Source organism: Equus quagga, chromosome 7 (assembly GCF_021613505.1).
Source record: "Equus quagga isolate Etosha38 chromosome 7, UCLA_HA_Equagga_1.0, whole genome shotgun sequence".
In the NCBI taxonomy this organism is placed as follows: domain Eukaryota; kingdom Metazoa; phylum Chordata; class Mammalia; order Perissodactyla; family Equidae; genus Equus; species Equus quagga.
Window position 1 is genome coordinate 81,022,659 of NC_060273.1, and position 17,996 is coordinate 81,040,654.

At 46.0% G+C, this 17,996-nt stretch overlaps 1 protein-coding gene across 2 annotated transcripts in view; it reads left to right on the forward strand.

Moving 5' to 3' along the window:
- Nucleotides 1-17,996, forward strand: part of SPOCK1 (SPARC (osteonectin), cwcv and kazal like domains proteoglycan 1) — a 477,850-nt gene that overhangs the window by 336,893 nt on the left and 122,961 nt on the right. For both annotated transcript variants that reach the window (XM_046665421.1, XM_046665422.1), the window contains exon 5: nucleotides 12,507-12,633. In XM_046665421.1, coding sequence (XP_046521377.1) covers nucleotides 12,507-12,633 — 127 coding nt within the window. The remainder of the gene's footprint in view (nucleotides 1-12,506; nucleotides 12,634-17,996) is intronic.

Sequence of the window (17,996 nt, forward strand, 5' to 3'; positions counted from 1 at the left end):
AGCAGGGTGCCATAAGAGAGTCACTTTAGGTTGGCTCCCTGTTGGAGAGGTGAAAAGTGATAGGCGCCAGTTAGGCAGAGTAGGGAGAAGTGTTCTCAGAGGAGAGAGCAGCCTTTGCAAAGACCCTCAGTCAGGGAAGGGAAAGGCACTTGGTTCCTAAAGGAAGTAAGAAGAGAGAGGCCCATGCTGCAGAAACACTACAACAGAGCGGGGTGTGGCTTCTTTGGGGCCATGTCTCTTTGCCAGCCCTCTCTCTGTGCTAAGTAACTGGACACATGTAAAGGTTAGCTGTCCTCTGGGGCTGCAGGCTTTGCCTCGGTGGTGATAAGGCATCATCCATCTTATTGACCAGTTGAGTCTCTCAGAGCTGGAGGTCTGTGTTCTTCAGAGGGCTGCAGAAGGGCCTTTGGATCTACCTGAAGGAAGGGAGAAGGAAAGGGGCAGATAATGGGCACCACCTGCTGGCCATCATGAGTAGGGCTGCCAAGCTTTCCACCACTCCCCCGAGGCTCCTCCGTGACGCCTAAATTCATCCTCCTGCTTCATCTAGAAGGGTTGCAGGCTCCAGAATCTCTTCTCTCTGATGTCTGCCTCCTCTCCCCTTGCCCATGGGACTGGCCCTTCCTGCCCTTCAGAAAAAGGCAGAACAGGACTATCAGAAGGCAGCAGGCAGCATTCTCATGGGCCCATCTTCTCTGTCCTGAGGAGAAGCCTGATGCAGAGGTGCTGGGTGATGAGCTGCCCTCCCCCTGGGAGGGGCGTGGGCTCATACCTCCTGTTGTCTCTCATGTGTAGGCCCACAAAATACCTGAAAACTGTTTGGAACATGCTGGGGTGACATTTGATTTCCTACTAATCTACCCACTCTCCAACTTAAGCAGTTTCTCTGTGTGTCATTTTTTCACCTTGTGTTATGGAGCAAAGTTGGTTTGTTGCTCTTAATGGCTCTAGTGATTACTTATGGACCTTTGGGGATGTGTCCAAATACTTGGCTTCAGAGCAGCTCTCTGAGGGATACCTCGTAGATACCAGTAGAGTGGAGGGTTGGGATAATGGAGTAATGCTGCCTGCAGGATACCATCTATGGGAGTGTACGTTGGTAAAACATTTTTGGTGGGCATCTTGGCTTCGTTGACCCAATGATTCCATTTTGGGGAATCCATCTCATGGAAGTAAATGGAGATAGATGTAAAGATTTATAGAGAAGGATGTTCAAAGCACTTGATTACAATAAAGAAATGGAAACAACTTCCTCAATGTCCATTCATAGAAGATGCTTATGCAAGCCATAGTGTGCCTTCTATAGAATCCACTTCCTCGAGGTAACCTCTGCTTGAACTCTTGCAGTATTGGGAACATCCCTCCCCAACCTTCTGAGATAGCCCCTGTCTCTTTGGATAGCTCTCACTGTTTAAGGTATCTTCCTTGAGTCAAGGTTTTCTGTTGATAACTTCTACACATTGGTCCAGGTTCTGCTCTGGAATAGCATTGAGACACATTGGTTTACTGTTCCCTGTGCCAACACATTCTTGAGTGTCTAGTCTCTAGGTGGGAGCAGCTGGGTACCTGACTGAGTATAGCTTCAAGCGGCCAGTACCAAAGAGCTGCAGGGCACACACGAGGAATGAAGAACACAGGGCAAACATGCACAGAGGAAGGAGTGGGGCTGTCTGAGACACTGTCAGAGAGGGATGGCATTGGAGCTGGCCCTCAGGAAAGTGTGGAGAAAACACTATGCCAAGGGAGTTGGCCTTGGTTCTTGGCCACCTATCCAGAAAATTCCCTACCAGTGAAGCCCACAGAGGTGAGAAGGAGCTAGTCAGGGACTCCATCTTCTCTCTTCCAACAATGACTGTGAAGAATGTGTTACTGAACCAGCTTCGTTTTGCCCATCACAGGAAAAGCCAATCATCGAGACAACGAAATTGCAGCAGAGAAAGAGTTCATTCACAAGGCAGCCAAGCAAGGAGATGGGAGAACAAATCTCAAATCCACCTCCATGAAAATGGGGACTAGGAATATTTAGAGAGTAGAGGGCCAAGGTAGTCTGAAATGTGGGGATAGATGATTGGAGGTAAGGAGAAGTGAGGTAATTGATGATCTGTGCAAGCACAGTCATGGCTCTTCATAGGATGCATGTTCCCAAAATGGTGGTGTTAACATGATCTGACAGTGGAGTTTTCGCCTCCTTGACATCAGGAGGTCACCTATCAGACACTTGTGCAGGCCCAGTTGTTGGGCTGGTAGTCTCCACCAGCCTGAACTGGACAAAGGTAGATTTTTAGTTCCTGAAAAACAACTCAAGCATCAATTACCATGGTGACCCAAGTGTCAGGGAGATGGTATCTATAGGGTGGGTTTTAGTAATGCATTATCTAACTACTTTTGCAAACAGACAACTGAGTTAAAGCAAGTTGGCCCCTGGTTTCAAAAGCTTTCAGAGCAGGGGGAAAGTTATGACGCTGACGTGGCTGGACCTGCCTTCTGCGGCACTTTTCGTGAATGGCCCAATGTTGATGGTTTGTGGATGATGGTGCTAGGCTGAATCTCCTCGAATGCCATGTATCAGCTTCCCTCCTTTCTCTGGGCCCATCCTGAAGACAGCAGTAGCCTCAATGCCATCTACCCATTTCAGTTTCATTTTGCTGGCTTGTTCTTCCTAAGGTAGATCATATGCAGCCCTTCCAGAACAGGGCGCTTTGCTACTGGTGACTAGAAAACAAATGTGGATATTTTTTTGTCTCATACACACGTCCCATAATAATTAATTGCACCCCAGGAATGCAAGCAAATGTTTTCTGAGATTACAGGAGCCGAGTCGGTGGAATTGCTCTTGCTTGTACCCACCCTTGTGTGCACACCTGAGCTTACAAACAATTAGCCAGAAGCTGTGTTAGCAAAACTCTCAGTTCTTCTTTCTGGCCCCTCCTGCAAAGAGGCAGGATTATGAATACTCAGAGAGGGAGGCCAAATGAAATTCTCGGCCCTGGGCTTGCTTGCTTATCAGTTGATTCTTTTCCAATTAGTGTGTCCATTGCTAAAGATTTCCGCTAAGGTCTCAGAGCTAGAAAGAGACCTCTCTTTCTTGGGCTAGCAAACAAAGAGCAGTGAAATAAAAAATCAAATGGGGATGCCAAAGGTCAATGGGTAATCGTAACAGTTTCTTTTCTGCCCCTTTTTAGGAAGAAATGGATTTTTAAAACAAGCGTACACCGCTATCCATTATCCTAAGGGAGTAAAGAAAGCTCAACTGTTCGCTTATATTTTCCTAATAGCTTGCTATTCCGCTGCTGTCTTGGTACTTTTCCTCAATAAAGCAGAATTTTATCTGGGCCTGTGAGTGCCTGTGTGTGTATGTGTGCGGATGTGTGCAAGTGTGCCCAGGCACACAAACTGTTTTTGCATACAGGTCCCAGTGGCCGTGCTCGTTCAACAGGCTGAACTTTGAGTTAAAACCCCACCACCTGTGCTTCACGGAGTCCTTTGGTGCCACTGCCTGTGCTCTGTCACTCTCTTAATGGAAGGTGACTGCAGACACAGAGTCTCCAACCAGTTAGTGGAATTTACATAATCACATCAGCCTGCTAATCTTCATGATCTGGTCAGGAAACACTGAGGGCATTGTGAGTTTAGGCTAGAAGTACGTTTGTCTAGGATCCCTGGACATATATACTTGATTTCAAGTATAAGGAAACCTTGATTCAACTAATGCCCAGAAACATGTGAGATACCAGAGATCTGGGTTTGTGATTTGGCAAGTTCCTTTTTTTCTTATCTTTTGCCCATTGGCCATACAAATTACACTCTTAAATATAGAACGTCTCTGTGTGTGTTGTGGGGGCATGGGTCCTGAAACTAACCGCAAATTTCTTGCCATGTAGATATTTTCTTGGATAAGTTACAGTCTGTAAGAATCTTTAGTGTCTCAAGATTTGAATAAGAATAAAGTTAAGGTACATGTTCCCTAAATAAGTTCAGCCATTCAGGGTAATGAAATATGATCATTATGTTTAACAAAAATCGTTACACGTAATGTGTGTTATAGGAAATACATTTAATACAATGTTAGTGTTATCTTTGAATTCTTTGCCTAATTTCTGGCACATAGTAAAGACTGTCTCTAGAATCTTAATCACGTTTGGAATGTTTATACCTTCAGTTTTGATAGCTTTGCTTAAACAGACCCTCAAAACATGGCGATTTGGAAATCTAGAGCAGATCGTGCGATCTGACCCCTTGGTCTTCATGGAAACCTTTGAGGACCAGTCAGGGGGCTTTTATCTAGGTGAATGCCCTCTTCTTAGCCCTCCTTCCTACACGTGGGGGATCTTTATTCTATTCCAACCACCTTGGCTTCTTTAAACACTACTGGAGAAATTGGAAATTGCAGACAGGTGTGGATTTGGCAGTATACATTTCTTTAAAAATTCTGAAAATGCATTTCTTCTTTAGATGTTGAACAGATTAGACTAACAGTACCCAGTTATCAGAGATCAAAGCGTAGAAAGACATGGAATAACAACGCAGGACTTCCCCTTCTCATGTCCTCAGTCCCACTTTGCTGAGGATGTGTTCCGTATGGTGCGTGCCTTCGTAATTATTTTCAATTCCTTTACACATGCATGGACAGTGTTTTTGGAAACTCTTGTCTGGCTATTGAATCTTCTCATCTATAAAGAGTAGATGCTTCCTCAGCTGCCTTGGCCATTACACAGCTCAGGTGAAAGGCAGCTCATGGGGGCTTGGGTTGAAATGAAGCATAGTCAGAGGTTGGCGTTCACATACACCCAGAGAGACGTTCACGCTTTTGGAATTGCATCCATACCAGGCACGTATCATTTTGGTGGCTCTGATTCTGCTGTAAAACTTAAAAAATATGTGCTTTTCCTATGGGTTTGAAGGTGCTTTAGAAACCTGGCTTGGTGATGGTTTGGAAGCATGCCTGTGGCCTGACAGCTCTCTGCTTCTTCTGGGACCTGCTTGTCTCCTCTAATGTTTTTGAACCTTCCCTAGGATATTTCATGAGCCTCACCTTCCTTACTTGGCCCAAGCCAGATGGAGTGAAGCTAAACGAGGGCACTGGCTTCCCTGTGGTTGACATCCCACAGGGATGTGCTTCCCATGTGCCTGACTCAGTGGGTGCTCTCCACCCTGCTGCCTGGGGCCCACCTTGTGAGTGTGGGTCCTCCCCATCCCCCAGGTCTGCTTTGCTCATGAAGTCTCCCTGACTCATCCTCGACAGCTTCCCGTGCTCTGTCATAACTTTCCTCCCTCTTGGGGCCATTAGGAGAGTAAATGAGACAATTTGCGGAAAGGGCTTCAAACAATACCTGGAACATTGTGAAAGCTCAAAACATATTAGTTATTCTTGGTGATAGTAACAGTAGTAGTATTAGCAGAATAATAAGTCGTCAGTAAATGATTAGCTGCTATTATCATTATTACGTATTTGTCCTTTTAAATTGCAAGCTTCTGTAAATAGCACATCTTTGTACCGTGTGAGTGCCTAGAAGGACCTAGGATGCTCCTAGGCATGCTACAGTTACTCTGTGGAGACGAATGCTCTTTCTACAGTTCTCTAGTAGACACCTGTTTATTAGGAAGACTGGACTCTCTGGACAGGATCTCGTGTCTGGGACCTTCTTCATCTGGAAAAGGAAGGAGACTTGTGAGCCCATGGATATCAGGATGGAGAACGTCTCATGTGGGAGCCTGCCTCTCTCATCAAAGCAGCTTTTGTAAACCACACAGGCCATTATGCTTTTTCTGTGTAATTTTACAACTTAGTATAACAACTCAAATAACTCTAACAATGGAGGAATTATAGCATCATTTTACATGACAGATTATTTCAGTGGTTAACATGTTTTTCATTTCAATTAATGTTTATTATTTCATCTCTGGTTCAAATCTGTGTATCTTCCATCCTTGTTTTAGAAACAATTAGTTCTGATTTTGCAAACAAATTCAATCTTGTTTTTGAATGGGCAGTTTGATATTAACATGAAAATAAAATGCGTGTAGTCCTGGCTGCCAGCAAACACTGGAATTATTGGTAAGAGGGATCATTCTTGGGTGGGTTCTCCATGCCTCTAAGCTGACAGGTCTGCCTTAGAGCTCTGATGGGAGAACAAAGACAAGACAGAAAAGAGGATCCTGTGACTGGGACTGTCATGTAAGCCTCAGATTTTTGGGGATAATAATAGCATCTACCCTCAAAGGGTAGTTGTGTATGAGGAACCAGGGAGCTGCGTTTAGGGCATTTAGACTGGCATGTAGTTGTCATACAAAACAGCTGGAGTGCTGCTGTCTTTATTTATTATCTAGATCGCTTTTCCCTTTCACCAGCTGTTCATATGTAGAGTAAAACAGCTCTAGCTAAAGTTACGCAAGCATGTTAGAATGCACAGCACAGCGTATTAAATAAAATAAATGACCCTTCTTCAGTAACTGAAAGAGAAAAGTTAACAACTCTACTATATATACTCATGGCAGGCCCTACCCCCACCCCATTGTTAAAATATTTTTGACACAGATTGTCAAAATAATTTCATTCTGCAAAATTTCATTCTGCAGGATTGATGTCAGGAAATTTGCACATGCACATGTATTTATTGCTGAAAAAATTACTCTGGAAATTTCTGTCCTGCCACTGTTTTCCTGAGGGCTCCAGCCATGGCCCTACTTTGCCCATGGTCAAGTGAAATACTGGGTCACAATTGGTGTCGTCAAAGCCTCTCTTGCTGTCAGCTGTGGGGAAGCTGCGGGATATGGGACTTGCCTTGGTTGGCGAGGGCAGGGCCATCTGAGTGAGGAGTGGCAGAGTCCAGTGGAAAGCAAAAGCAGGAAGCACTGACGTGGACTTGAAGGTTGGGTTGACATTTTCAGAACTAGGACAGGGACACTTCGGAAAGAGCGATCATGGTCTGGTCAGTCTTGCTTGTAGCTGTTGCCGTCCTAATAAGAGTGCGTTCATGGTCCAGTCTGCTGCCAATAGTGAGCTGCTCTTGTAAATAACATGAATATTAATACATTTATTTGCATAGTATACTTTATAGAAATCATCTAAGTGTTGTTCCTAAGAATAGTTTTGGAACAAAGTAAATCTCTATATTGACAATATCAACATGTGATTCAGTGCAGTGCTGTTAACGTGCTAGAAGATTCAAATTCATATACTTGAGTACTTCCAGTAATGTTTGCTGACAATTTCCAGTGGTTGAATCTTTACTCTAGGCTACATTTCTTTATAAATAATACTAAATGCAGTATTTCCTGTTTGTTGAAAAAAACATAAAATATTTTTAAGAATACGGAAAAACTTATTATTTCAGCAATTGTTGTCCCTATGAATTCTGATCTCTCATTCAGAGGTTCTCACTCAACTTTGGGAGCATTTTGACTTCTAGAGCGAGGGGATCCTTCAGCCCTCAGATGCACAGGAGAGCTTCCTCTACCCGCTTCTCAGTTGTCTTTAGAAATTTTTGCTAATTGCTGTTTTTTCAAGTCTGAATTAGGATTTCTGGAAACAGCCTGTGGAATTTTTGTTGCTCAAAACAACATGCTATTTTTGCCTTCTAGTTAGTGCTAATAGTTTCTAGAAACAAAAATTCTAAAGGTCCAAACTAATAAATTAACTGATTTCCCTGAGCAGACCTATGTGTCAAGGGTCAACCATGTTTCTGAGCACCAGGAGTGCAAAAGTGATTAAGACCCAGTCACTACCCTTGAGGAGTGCATAGTATATTGAGGAAGATAGACACGAAAAGAGCTGCGTTACGCTAGTGAATGTCACAGTGCATCTGAACAAGATGTAATGTTGGAACTAATAATGTCACTGTTAATTCTGCTTGGGATAGGGCTCAGAAGGTCAGAAGAGACTTCATGGAAGGCAGTTGATATGAAGCTTGAATAAGTGGCAGACATGTGCTGTGCAGATAGAAAGCATTTGCCAGGTCATATAGACTTGAATTTGCATGGCACAGTAAGAGACATGCAAGTAGCTGATATGGCTGGCTGGAGATAGAATCCATAGGACTGAATGATGGGGGGACGTGGTAAGGGCAGGAAAGGGAGGTGTCCAGGATGGACTCCAAGGCTTTTAGCCTAGGGTACCCATGTCTTATTGGAATAATAGTCCCTTTGAATTTGGTCAGGGTGAATCAAGGTGCTTGCCTGGAGACTAGTCCGGGAGCCTGAGCGGAAGTGATGACAGGATTATGGTGGTATGGGAATACAGCCTGACTGCCTGGGGAGGGGCCCCAAGAGACTTTTTTGGGGAGGGGATTTTTGAGCTGGGCCTTGAAGAAAGCATGTGAGGCAGAGAGGAGTGGAGGATGGAGGGGAGAAATGTGGGTGGGAATGAAGGTGTATCAGATTAAGGAAAAACCCACATAGAGGCACAGAGGCACAAACGTCCTTGGTGGGCTCTGGGAAACAGCAAAGTGTGGCTAGAGCAAAAATATGTGTGGGCGGTGATCAGTGTGTGCATGCACGTGTGTGTGCCTGTGTGTGTTGGGAGGAGAGCAAAGCAGACAGTGAACCTGGGCAAGTAGTCTTGGTCAGTTTAACACCAAAACTAGGGGGTTAGACCATGCCCTAGGAGGTGGAGGTTTTAAGCATGAGAGTTACATCATCAGATTTGTACTTAAAAATCATCTCTCTGCTTCAAAAAGATAAATGCTGGGAATTTTGGTAGACTTAAAAAAAATGGGAATAAGCAGTTGAGCAAAAGAGAGTCAGAAATGCTGGTGATGTGCCGATTGTCTGTCTTCTCTCCATCTTGGGGTGCTTGTAGATTGGGATTTTCTGTGTGGTGCTGTCACCAGGGAGGGAGGTATGGCTGCCTCCAGCACCAGCCAGGCTGGGGTGGAGTTAGGGCTTCATGGCCAATGGAAAGGCTGACAGGACCTGCCTCCCAGACTAAATTGGTTGTGTCACTCCAGTTGATGAATGTCTGTGACATTGGGAATAGCAATCCCATCAAGACACCTTCATCAGATTTCACTCTTCATTGACTCAAGAAGTAAAATATCTTAGAGTCAGAAAACTTAGTCCCTTACCTCAACAGGGTTTATTTTTTATAGTTTGCACTGAATTGTGGGGATTGAAATATACACACAGTAACCAGGGAAGTTGTGCCTCCTTGGGCTCAAATATACATGTACATAACTTTACATAATTTGGCTTCTGGACAGAGACCACAGGTTTATGTGCCATCTCTACTAGGGTCCTAGTGAGGTAATGAACACCTGGGTTTACCCCAATATAACAGGTATGCTTGTTTCATTAGAATTGGGAAAATTCAGAATGGCTTGGTAGCTCTAGTCCCCAAGGCATCCTAGGAGAGGTCAAATGTGGTTCCTCCTGGGCATAATCCATGGCCACCTGACATTGGGTATGCTGAGCTTGCTTCTCTGCAGGTGGAGAGCCAGGGACAGTTTATCAGAGGGGCTTTATTTATAAAACTGAACCTTGATAATGAAAATACAGATACCAAAATAGGGAATTAAAGTGGTCCCAGAGCAGCACAGCCATTTGCAGGATAACTTCAATCCAGCAAATATATATAAAGTAATTTGGCCATATTTCTGTGTGACACTGGGCAAGTCACTTCTCCTCTGTATGTCCAATTCGTCATTTATAAAATGAAGTTGGTGGGGGCTGGCCCCGTGGCCGAGTGGTTAAGTTCGCGCGCTCCGCTGCAGGCGGCCCAGTGTTTCGTTAGTCCGAATCCTGGGCGCAGACATGGCACTGCTCATCAGACCACGCTGAGGCAGCGTCCCACATGCCACAACTAGAAGAACCCACAACGAAGAATACACAACTATGTACCGGGGGGCTTTGGGGAGAAAAAGGAAAAAATAAAATCTTAAAAAAAAAAATAAAAGTTGGTGGACTGGATTAGTTTTAAGGTGTTTTCTGGTTCTGACAGTTTGTGATTAACTACTGAGTAATCATTGCAGTGGGCAGTGCATAGGGACCCACCCACTCACCCAACAGGGAGGTATTGAGCATCTGTGATGTGCTGGGCCCGCTAGAAAGCACTGGCCAGCCTAATCTCTTTGCCTCCCCTTAATGAATTTAATTCAATGGTGAAGTTCAGGTCCAAAGACAGAGAAGATCTGTCATTAACTGCTGATTAATAGCTGGTTCCATCTTTTTCTCAGTGTTCACTTCTTCCTCTTCTGCCTTTGGCTAGGATCCTTCAGGTTTCTTTCCCCTAGGACATCGTTGCACGTGGTTATGTGTGCTCCAGCAAAGCTGCCCACTCTTTGGACTTTATAGTCCATTTCTGGGAACTCATAACAACAATTTCTTGAGCCATGGGCGGGGACACTGGGGACTGACCCAGGAGAGAGGCTGCCAGATGCTGGAACTTCTTCCTGTATTTGCTGATTCATTATCAGTGTCAGACAATCTGCTGTGTGAATGATGATAAATGTGTGGTGTTCTTCTGAAGGAATCATGCCCTCTGAGATTAACCCTGTGCTGACAGCCCGTTTGTCCACTGCATGGGGTACCACCACCCACCATCCCTTTTTCGTTAGTCCAGAACAAACCTCGAAAGAGCAAAGTGTGTTTGGCAAAGGATAATAGGAGACCTCATGTCTGTGACCTTTAGAAATGCAGGTGATAGATGATTTTATTCCAGACAGAGAGGCAAGGGCAAGGTGGGTGCTGCTGTGGAAGCAGGGAGGTGTTGCGGACAGGACCGCCAATGACAAACATGTAAGTGCCCCCAGGGAATTTTCAAGCTGGTGACCTAGGTGGGACCACATTGACTCATCTCTGGACCCACTGCAGCTGTGTGAATGTCATCACAGGGCCAGCCACCAATCGTCTTCATGACTTTGGGCAAGACTCTTGCCCAATTCAGGCTTCAGTTTCCCACATTAGTAAAATGAGTGAGCTGGTTTAGGTGATCTCAAAGCAGCTTCGTAGGATTTCTTTTCTGGTTCATTGGTCAGACAGGCTCACCCTAGGGCCCATCCATCCTGGGGTCCTCGATGGTCCCAAGGGTTGTGCTGTGGGTACGAAGTCGTCCTCCTTGATGTCAGCCTCAAAGGTAGGTCCCCACACAGACCTTCAAATTGCTAGGGCAGGTTGGAGGAAGAGTAAGAGCCATGTTGGTGGGGCTCTTCCTCACTCACTTTCCTTCATTTGAAGAGGGCAGGTCACCTCAGACACCAAACCTTACTTCCTGAGGAGCTAGAGGTTCATTCCACACCTCGTAGAAAAGATTTCCTTCCTGTGGCTCCATGAGTTCTTCTGGGGAATTGAATGCCGTTCCAAACCTAGGGCTTTAGAATTAAGTCACATTTCTATGATAATGGTAATTTCATCCTCTATACCCCTATCTGTTGGGGCAAATAATAATTATAACAACAGCTACCATTTTTATTGCTTTCTATTTTCTAGGCATTATACTGAGTACTTTATATACATTAGCTCATTTAATCGTCATACCATCTGCTTGAAGTAGCTTCTATTTCCCCTCATTTTACAGATGAGAAAACTGAGACTTACAGGGTTAAATATCCTGATCACACCGTGAGTAAGTGGCAGAGCTGAGATTTGAACCTGTGTTTCCTGATTCCAGAGCCCAAATGTTAACCACCATGCAGGACTGCCAATGCAAAACACTTCAAGGGCACAATAATCACTTGATTGGTGGGCAGTCCAGAGATGCTGTCTTCCACCCAGAACTCAGCCCATGGCTGCGAGAGTCACTTCCAGTGGTTTGCTGGGAGAGCAGCCTTGACCATGAGGGAAAGCGTGGCAGTAACTGCAGGCCTTTATTTCAGTGGTTTATGACAGGGAGATGGGGTTCCTTCTGTGGACATAAGCCATCCTAATAGCGCCATTTGTCATTATGACAAAGGTTAGGATAGGAGGAAACTGGAGCTGGAATGAAAGAGTAGAATTCTGATTATTTTACCAGTTGAAAGTGACATCACCTCAGAGCCTCTATCAAATGGCACATTGGAAGCTGGACTGAAATTGCTTTAAAATGTATCCAGAGATCGTTTTCCACAGCGGTGATAAAGTCATTTGGTTGTGTTTGGAGATGCGTTTCTATCTAAAATGCTCACGGAGTCGTCTGTGTGTCATCCCACTCAGAAGGCTGCTTGTCAGCTCTAGAGGAGTCGAAGGCTCTGGGATGCTGTTTCTGGGCATCTGTGGTGTGCCACACCCTGTACTGGGGGCTGGGTCAGCACATAGAGCCATTTTTTTTTTTAATGTATCGTGAATGTCCTTTCATGTCAGTAAGTAATGTTTTATAACATTTTTAATGGTCATATTGTTTTCCTCAGTCCAGCTGGTAGGTTGGACCTAGGCTTTTGGAACAGTCTCCTGACCCCCATCAGTGGGTTGGAACAAATGGGAGTGCTGGCTGTTTGAACAGCCGTTTTATTCATTTGGCCTTTATCCAGATAACCTGGAGGAAAGACCCAGGGGGACTGGGGCTTCGGTTAACTTATCTCCTCTTTTCTCATCCTTAGGCAAAAGAAGGGGAACGTGGCCCACAAACACTGGGTTGGACCTTCGAATTTGGTCAAGTGCAAGCCCTGCCCTGTGGCACCATCAGCCATGGTCTGCGGTTCCGACGGCCACACCTATACATCCAAGGTTGGTCACCTTTGCTGTCTTTTTTGTCATCAAAAATACTCCATGTCTGCTTGTTCTCACAAGTCTCTGTGCCAAGAGCTGCACAATTCTGTGAGGCTTGGTGGGCTCTGGTCCTTGCCCTGGAGAAGCTGCCACATGAGCAGTCTCTTTGGCCGGAGACACAATAAAAATGTTACATCCTGTGTAACTGAAATGGTCAAGGGCTAAGGGGAGAGGGTGGTTCTGAGAATGGCGTGTGATCCTGAAGTTAATCCTGACAAGCTTCCTGGAGAAGGTGAGGAGGCAAACTGCTCCAAGGATGAGAGTCACTCAGCTTGGCTGATGGGGAGCAAAGATGTGAAGGAGGCCCAGGATGCTCCCTTAGGGATAGCACGATGGCAGGAAGGAGTACAGTGTCAGCACACGTTTCCGCTGCATTTATTGTACACCTGTGATGCATCCAGCTTTGCACCAGGCCCTGGGGATACTTAGGGGCTATTCCTTTCTCAGGGGGGTGTCAGGGGCTGACAGTCTAATGGGGGAGTGAGGCAAGTATGGTGACAGGTCATTTTAACTCAAACCAATGAGAAGAAAATAGCTTCATAGAAAAGGGGCCTGGGGATGAAGTGGGTCTCTTTATTCTTATTGGAGGGACAAGGAAAGTTTCACAGAGGAGGGGCGTTTCATCTGGGCTCTAGTAATAGGATTTACAGGCGGGGATCATCAGGGTGGAGAAAAGAGAAAGGAGGTGATGATTTGCTCTTGGAACTCCAAACAGTCTCCTTGAGATGAGGTTGTCCATTTGTGTTGGGGATGGGTGTGATTCACTGGGGTGATGAATTAGAGAAAGGCAAACCTTGGCATTGACGGGAGTTTGCTTATTCATTCTGTTGTTCAGCAAATAGAAATCAGCACCCCCTCAGCGCCCGATACTGTGCTGGGTGTGGAGTTGGAGCATAGGTGTCTCATGAGTTTTCTGTGAGACGTGAGTGGGGCCAAGGAGTGCAGCCTGGCCTTCCCACCTCCTCTAGCCAAAGCCGTGCCGCTTTCATCGCTCTTCTTGTGTTTCTGGGTCAGGTTCACTGGCAGAATGAAATCTTGGCCTCAGGAGAGTTGCTATTGGTGACATCCTGGTCACCTCTGGCCATGCTGCCATGTGGGGCTCGGGCCTTTCTGCTGGGCCTCCTCCCCGCCCCTCCCCTGCTGCATACCCAGCTGACAGCTTCTGTTCTCTGTGATCCCCTCACCATCCTGACCTTCACACCGCGGAGATTCCCCAGGCCTGGGAAGGCCCCCACTGCCTGCTATCCTCACAGGTCTATCTGGGTTCTTTCGAGGCTGTGCCATGCTTTCCTACTGATTCTGTGTGCACAGGTCATATGGTTTTGTTCTCTGAAAGTCGAGATTTATCCTTTGAGATTGTCTGGTTTTTCCAACTAAAGGGAGTATATTTAATAAAGCAGGAAGCCAGACGGCATGTCTAACTTGTACCCAGACCTATGTAATCTGCTTTAGGACCTCACTGTTGTAATTACTGCTTGATAGTTCCTTTGTTCTTTCAACAAGTATCATTTGAGCCCTTCTTATGTGCCGGGCTCTGTGCCAGGTGCAGGGGAAATTTACAATGTAGTGGAAATAAAAACGTTGGCTCTTCTTCATGGCCAGAGGCAACAATCCTTATTTGCTCCCCAACTTCAGACCTGCCCTGTGAGTTGCAGCTTCTCTGCCCAAGGTCACAGCCAGTATTTCCTGGCTAAATAGCCCCAGCCTAGCTCGGCCAGTGCCCCTGCCCTTCCCCTTTCCCGTACTCTCCCTGAGCTCTGATGGAGTCACAGTTTGAGACAGTTTGTAGTAACAGGGCTTACTTTTGACGCCCCGCACACGTCTGGAATAGTGAATTTATGGGGGCATTGATGAATCACTTCTATCCCCCTCACCCCAAAAGCAGATCAGGCCATCATTGTCTTCCACATAAAGCCCAGCTTCTGGGTGTGTGAATCACCTGGAGATTCTGTTGAAAGGCAGATTATGATCTAGCAGGTCTGGCGTGAGGCCTGAGATGGTGCTTCTAACAAATCCCCAGGTGATGTCCATGCTGCTGGTCCATGGACCATGCTTTAAGTAGTGAGGAATTCAGTTTTTATAGGCAGCTCCTAATAGATCTCCTCACCTCCAGTCTGCCCTTCCCTGCCCCCAAAGTCCATTTCCACATGACACAAGTAGGGGGATAATTCTGTAATAAAAGTCTTTTCCTCTGTCTCCCCCTCTTAAAATGCTTGGATAGCTTTCCTCTTGCCGTTAAAACTAAGCACAGACACTTTATCATCACTGACAAAGCCCTCCAGTCTGCTGCCTTCCTACTCCAGAATCACTTATTGTGGAGAGATCTTTCATTCATTTGTTCAGCAACTATTTGTTGAACACTTTGCAGTTCTAGGCACTGTGCAGACTGTGGCGAGGGGCAGTGGGGAGCAAGACAGAGACCATTTCTGGTCACTTGGAGGTTACAAGCTGGTAGGGGAGACAGAAGTGAGTGACTCAACAGATAAATATGTAATTTCAATTTTTTCTAAGTGTTACAAAAGAATATGCATGGTGCTGAGAGAGAGAGAGCAAGAAAGGCCTGCTTTATAGGGGATGGTGAGGGAAAGCCTTTCAGAGGGGGTGTCCTTTAAACCAAGAGTGGAGGGATAGAATGTTCTAGATGGAGAAAATAGCATGGGCCAAGCCCCTGAGGCAGGATGATATGTCTGAAGAACTAAGAGGATGCCCGTGTGGCTCTAACCATGAGAGGAGAGGATCGTGAGATGAGTAGAGGAGAAGGAGGATGTGAGAACGGTCTAAGAAGAGACATCTAGCCGAAGCTTGGAAGGTGAGCAGGTCGTGGGGCAGTGCCGGGCTCATGGGAGACTCGTTGCTGTAGCTGCCTTCGTGTCTGCGTCTGCCTTAGGAATGTGAGAGCTTAGAGGCAGAAACAGTGCCCATCATCACCTCCACCAGGCGCAGGACACAGTGTATAGGGGGAGCTCAGTAAGTATCACGGACAAGAGAGGAGCCACCACGGACTCTAGCTGAGCAGGAACGGCGAGATTCTGGTCTGTGTAACCGCTCTGGGATTTGAATGAATGGGTGGCAGAGAGCTTAGTGATTGCGAAAAATAAGCCATCCCCACCCTGGGCCAAGTTGCTTAGCTAAACACCCAGCCTGGGCTCTGGCAGAGAGTTGGAGTCTCCTGCAATGGTTCTCTCTTTGTAAAGATCCAGTTTGTGCTGTTCAAATCATTCTCTCCAGCTCTGGAGTAAACTCTCTGATCTTTGAGCCCAAGATTGGAGATGAGCCATGAAATGTCAGTGAGTGAGCACGGTTGTCCGGGCAAGTGGCATGTTGCACATCAAACTGGGGCAAAAACCTGCCCTCTCGCCTGTCTCTCTCATTCACAGGAGCTTAAAATGCTGGCTTCCCTGTGACCCCCGAGCTACAAGGAGCAGTGGTAACCTGTCAGACATGGTTTGAAATGCTGTCAGTTGCCTGGGGAATGTCTCTGGAAGCGTTTGCTGGTCAAGGCCTCCCTGCAGTCTGGGCAGCAAAGTTGGTTTTTTATGTTAAAGAAGGTTGCCTGTTTACAGAAACTGATCAGTAGCTTGTTTAGGAGGCAGGAGCAGAATTTGGAAGACTTTTGCAATGACTCCTGGTCCTTGAAAAGAGGAATGACTTCCAGGTGCTGCTGGGCAGAGCCCTCAAGGGCCTTCCCCAGCCCCGGCCTGCTGGTCCTCTAGTGTCCTTGAATCCTGCCAGCAGCCTGAGTGCTCGGTTTCCCAGACCTGCTCCCCTGTCTTTTCCTGAAAGGTCTAAAGCTTTCTTATCAGAAACTGTAGTGTTCTCCCCATTCTCCATATGTGGCATACAAGGCCCGAAGAGTCAAGGACAGTGGCGGAATTTGACACCCACGGTCTCCTGCCTGGATGTCTGTGATCACCCACTTCTATTTGAAGTTAAAGAGGGGGGTGGGCGGTGGGGCAGCCTTGCAGTGGAACATGGTGCGGATATTGGTTTGGGGCATTAGTCTCCTAGTTTTCTATCTTCTATGAACTTCTAAAAAGTTGGCATTCGTTTTTTTTCCCAAAAGAAATGAATTAAATATGACTCATTCAGAAGCCAGGCGTTGACTGCTCAAGACCTCTGAAGCCGAGGACAGTTCTAAACCCCTGGCATTCAATGAGTCTTCCTTCCAACGGGGCTATTTCAGTCTGGTTGTGTTTACTACGGAGTGTTTCAGTTATTGCCCCTAAATACATGGCCACTTGTTTATTGAGGTTCAAGAGGGCATTTTACTCTCACAGACAAGGCTGTTGAAGGACCACTAGTAGATGGTGAGTTAATAAGAGTGAATGAATTAACTATTAATTAACAAATAATTTTCCATTCCCTGAAGTTATCTGCTTTTTGGGGGAAGTAGGATCAGAAAACAAAGGACAAATGAGACCATGATGCTTACATTACTGGAAGTGAGTTGATGTCATAAATCAAATTCACAAAAATTGTTGTTGGCAAAAATACATTGCAGCCCCAATTCTATCATCATCAAAGAAATCTCCACCCATAATAAATAATCACGGTACTACAGGTGAAGTGTTTGCCCTTTCACAGATGGATCTGATGCCTGTGGGGAGCGCCATCAGAAGCAGGAGGAGGAAGGAGCCTGAGCATCAGCTCTGTCCTTGATGCTGGGTGTTCGTCTTCAGATCGCATCAAACAAACTTTCCTTCTGCTTCTGGGCCCCGAGCAGCCAGAGGGTCCCACAGCTGGAGGGATGCATTTAGGAGCCTCTGTCTGTAGCTAGGCTCTGCCAGTGTCCCAGCACCAGGCGCTCTGCTCAGAGCTCTGTGACTCCCCGAAGATCAAAGATAAAGTGAACAAGAATGCACGAAGTCTTGAGATAAAAGGATATAAGATGTTACATGGCAATGAGTGTTTATTCAGACTCTATGAAGCATAACTCATAAAAGATAAGGAACAGAAAACCACCACCAGGAATAGACAAAGTGAAGGCCAGCACTTTAGCTGGTTTGACTGTGGTATAGACCCTGCCCCTTGACTTGGCTTCTAGGCAGTAAGGGTCACGCTTGGCAGTTAACTATCCTTGATGTCACATCCTCCTGTCCAGGAAAACTGAAGTAGTCCAGACACTCAATAAGTATTTACTGAGTTCTTTCTTACTCTGTGTCATGCATTGTGCTAAATCCTGGGGCTATGTCAAAGGACAAAATAGACAAAGCTCCAGCTTTCATGAACTTACAAGGAGGATAGACAAATTGAAAAGCAATCTCCTTTCATTAGAATAGGTGTTCAGACAAGGGACATTCGGGACACAGAGCAGGGCCACC